This window comes from Rhinopithecus bieti, unplaced genomic scaffold, assembly GCF_001698545.2.
Source record: "Rhinopithecus bieti isolate Rb0 unplaced genomic scaffold, ASM169854v2 scaffold_12592, whole genome shotgun sequence".
NCBI lineage: Eukaryota > Metazoa > Chordata > Mammalia > Primates > Cercopithecidae > Rhinopithecus > Rhinopithecus bieti.
The window spans coordinates 192,328-195,973 of NW_016807142.1; the positions used below are offsets into that span (position 1 = coordinate 192,328).

At 46.8% G+C, this 3,646-nt stretch overlaps 1 protein-coding gene across 1 annotated transcript in view; it reads left to right on the plus strand.

Annotated features, from left to right (window-relative positions):
* The window catches only part of ARPC4 (actin related protein 2/3 complex subunit 4), a 19,978-nt gene that overhangs the window by 14,033 nt on the left and 2,299 nt on the right, over positions 1-3,646 (plus strand). The window contains exon 5 of the mRNA XM_017880352.1: positions 1,905-2,075. Coding sequence (XP_017735841.1) covers positions 1,905-2,075 — 171 coding nt within the window. The remainder of the gene's footprint in view (positions 1-1,904; positions 2,076-3,646) is intronic.

The following is a 3,646-nucleotide window of genomic DNA, read 5'->3' on the forward strand; positions in this document are numbered from 1 at the left end:
TTTTTTTTTTTTTTTTTGAGATGGAGTTTTGCTCTTGTTGCCCAGGCTGGAGTGCAGTGGCACAATCTCACTCACTGCAGCCTCCACCTCCCAGGTCAAGCGATTCTCCTGCCTCAACCTCCTGAGTAGCTGGGATTACAGGCATGCGCTACCACACCTGGCTAATTTTGTAGTTTTAGTAGAGACAGGGTTTCAGTTGGCCAGGCTGGTCTCGAACTCCTGACCTCAGGTGATCCGCCTGCTTCGGCCTCCCAAAGTGAATCATAGTCTCTCTTTTTTTTTTTGAGATGGAGTCTTGCTCCGTCGCCCAGGCTGGAGTGCAGTGGCGCAATCTCAGCTCACTGCAAACTCCACCTCCCAGGTTCATGCCATCCTCCTGCCTCAGCCTCCTGAGTAGCTGGGACTACAGGTGCCTGCCACCATGCCCGGCTTATTTTTTTGTATTTTTAATAGAGATGGGGTTTCACCAGGTTAGCCAGGTTGATCTTGATCTCCTGACCTCATGATCCACCTGCCTCAGCTAGGTTTACAGGCGTGAGCCACCGCGCCCAACCTTCGTTTCCTTTTTTTTTTTCTTTTTTTTTTTTTTGAGACAGAGTCTCGCTGTGTTGTGCAGGCTGGAATGCAGTGGTGCGATCTTGACTTACTGCAAGCTCCGCCTCCTCGGTTCATGCCATTCTCCTGCCTCAGCCTCCCCAGTAGCTGGGACTACGGGCGCCTGCCACCACACCTGGCTAATTTTTTGTATTTTTAGTAGAGACAGGGTTTCACCGTGTTAGCCAGGATGGTCTTGATCTCCTGACCTTGTGATCCACCCACCTCGGTCTCCCAAGGTGCTGGGATTACAGGCATAAACCACCACGCCTGGCCCACCAAATCAGTCTCTTAAAGCCACAGTTAACATTGGGTCAGTTGTTGCCTGAATTTTTACTTGAATCCTCTCCACAGACTCCTTGCTAGTTCAACTTAAAATATCCCCAGTGACTGAGCAACTACCACACAGCAGCATGTGCCATCATCAGACACGTTAGGCGTGTTGGCCAAGTTCTTCCTCATCCTGAGCCAAATTTTCTCTCCTGGTCCTAGATCTAATTTCTGGGGCCACCCAGAATAAATAAAATTGCTCTTCCTCCCACAGCCCTCCAGCAGAAAAAGACCTTAATCCCACCCATCTTCCACGTCATCTCTTCTCTGAACTAAATGTTCCCTGTTGTTTGATTAGATTCTTCTTTAACAAGACTTCCCTTGACTCATTCTCTTTTTTTTTTTTTTTTTTTTTTGAGACGGAGTCTCGCTCTGCCGCCCAGGCTGGAGGCATGCGCTACCACACCTGGCTAATTTTGTAGTTTTAGTACAGACAGGGTTTCGTTGTGTTGGCCAGGCTGGTCTCAGCTCACTGCAAGCTCTGCCTCCTGGATTTACGCCATTCTCCTGCCTCAGCCTCCCGAGTAGCTGGGACTGCAGACGCCTGTCATGTCGCCCGGCTAGTTTTTTTTTCTGTATTTTTTAGTAGAGACGGGGTTTCACTGTGTTAGCCAGGATGGTCTCGATCTTCTGACCTCGTGATCTGCCCGTCTCGGCCTCCCAAAGTGCTGGGATTACAGGCTTGAGCCACCGCGCCCGGCCGACTCATTCTCAATGCAGAGTTCTTTGTGCCACAGATAGTCTTCCAGAGATGTCTGATACACACAGAATTCTCAACTGGGTTCAGTTGCTTGGATCCAACCTAGACACCCTCCCCCAGAGCAGCTGGGCTGCTGACTGGAAGGGTGTGTAGCTTGGGAGAAGATCATAGCCAGTGGGAACCATGTGGATGAGTGGAGGACGTGACCAGCTCAGTTCCCCTGGGATGCTAATTCTCTGCTGTTCCTTCTCTTCCTCCTCCCTACTGTCTTCTTCCCTAGGGGTATGATATCAGCTTTCTGATCACCAACTTCCACACAGAGCAGATGTACAAACACAAGTTGGTGGACTTTGTGATCCACTTCATGGAGGAGATTGACAAGGAGATCAGTGAGATGAAGCTGTCAGTCAATGCCCGTGCCCGCATCGTGGCTGAGGAGTTCCTTAAGAATGTGAGTAGGGACCTTTCAGCTTTCCTTCCAAGGCCAAAGGATCTGAGGGTCATGTTGAGAACTTAGCATCTGGTGGAAAAGGGGTCCAAGCAGTGTGTTTATATCTTCTGAGCTCTCTAGGACCCCTGGGCACAGCAGGTCAGTCAGGTGCTTTGGAGCTAGAGGACCCCAAGTTCATCTCTGAGAGCTACAAGGCGTTTTCTATATTTGGGTGTCTGGGATGTCTCCTAGTCCCTCATAGGAACTTGGACACTCATTTCTACATCTCAAGATGTTCACAAAGGCCTTACCTCTATCTCATTCATACCCCAAGCGAGGCAAGTGAAGTCTGCAAGTGAATTTTCTAGGAATATAGGACAGTTAATCATGTTATAATTCCACTTCTCAAATAGACTTCAGTACTTCCCTTCAGCACGTTTCTCAGGCTTAGTCATGATTCCTTCAACCTGTTTTCTATCACTTGCATGGTATAAGTCCTCCAGATTCCTCTTACATTGTTTATGCCTTTCTAATTGAAAGGACGTAGTCATCTGAAGAGGTAGAATTGTTTACATTGATGAACTGATGACGTAGTTCTTAGTTGTTTAGATATTCAGAACATGCCTTCCTTTTTTTTCTCCTTTTTCCAAATAATCTTCGGTTTGTTGCTATGTTTCACCCAGAGTGGCTGTGATCTCTAGATGGTAGACTTAGTGTGTACTCCCACTAATAAGTACACACCCAGTCCAGAAGGAGCTCAGATTCCTAAAAATGGAAATTATACCCGCTTCCCTTGGGATTTAATTATACCAAGGGTGGCCAGTATACAGAATAGCCGTAGTGTGTGCACAGGTTAGCATGGTTGTTCAGCTCACTCAGCTGTGGAGGCAGACCACCTGTGTGTGAATCCAGGCTCCACTGCCTACTCAGGCATGTCACTGAACTTTCAACTAAGCCTCAGTTTCCTCAGCTGTGAAATGAAGGTCTGGTAATTAATACTTATCTTTCAGAGTGGTTGAGCGTTAAGTAAGACCATGTGTGTAAAACATAGCACCTGGTACATAGTAAGCTTTCCATGTATTGTAGCACTGAAGTTTTATGACCAGGATACTAGGAACCCTCTCGATTGAACTGGAAGGGGAAAATAGCTCTTGTTCCAATTGAATATTTGGCTCACTCATTCAACAATCATTTACTTACTTATGATAATTACATCATACAGAATTAGACACCTAAAAAAGTATGTTCACATGTCCTGTTTATTACTCAAAACAATCTTTGAGTCAGCTATTATCGCCATTTTAGAAATTAATAAACTGGGTCTCTAGAAGCAAAAGCACCTGTCCAAGGTCCCTCAGCCAGTAAGAGGAGAAACCAGAATGTGGAGCTGGGTTTTCGGACTCAGAGGTCTAAGATAGTACCATAACCTTTGTCGGGGTCACAAATTCAGGTGCATCCAAAGGTTGGGTAGCTGTGGAGTGGGCAGGATGAGGAGCTGCTAAGCACATGCCTCATCTGCAGGGGCTGGCTCCCACACACCTCCAGGCCATTGACCCCCCATTTTTTTTTTTTTTTTTTTTTTTTTTTTTTTT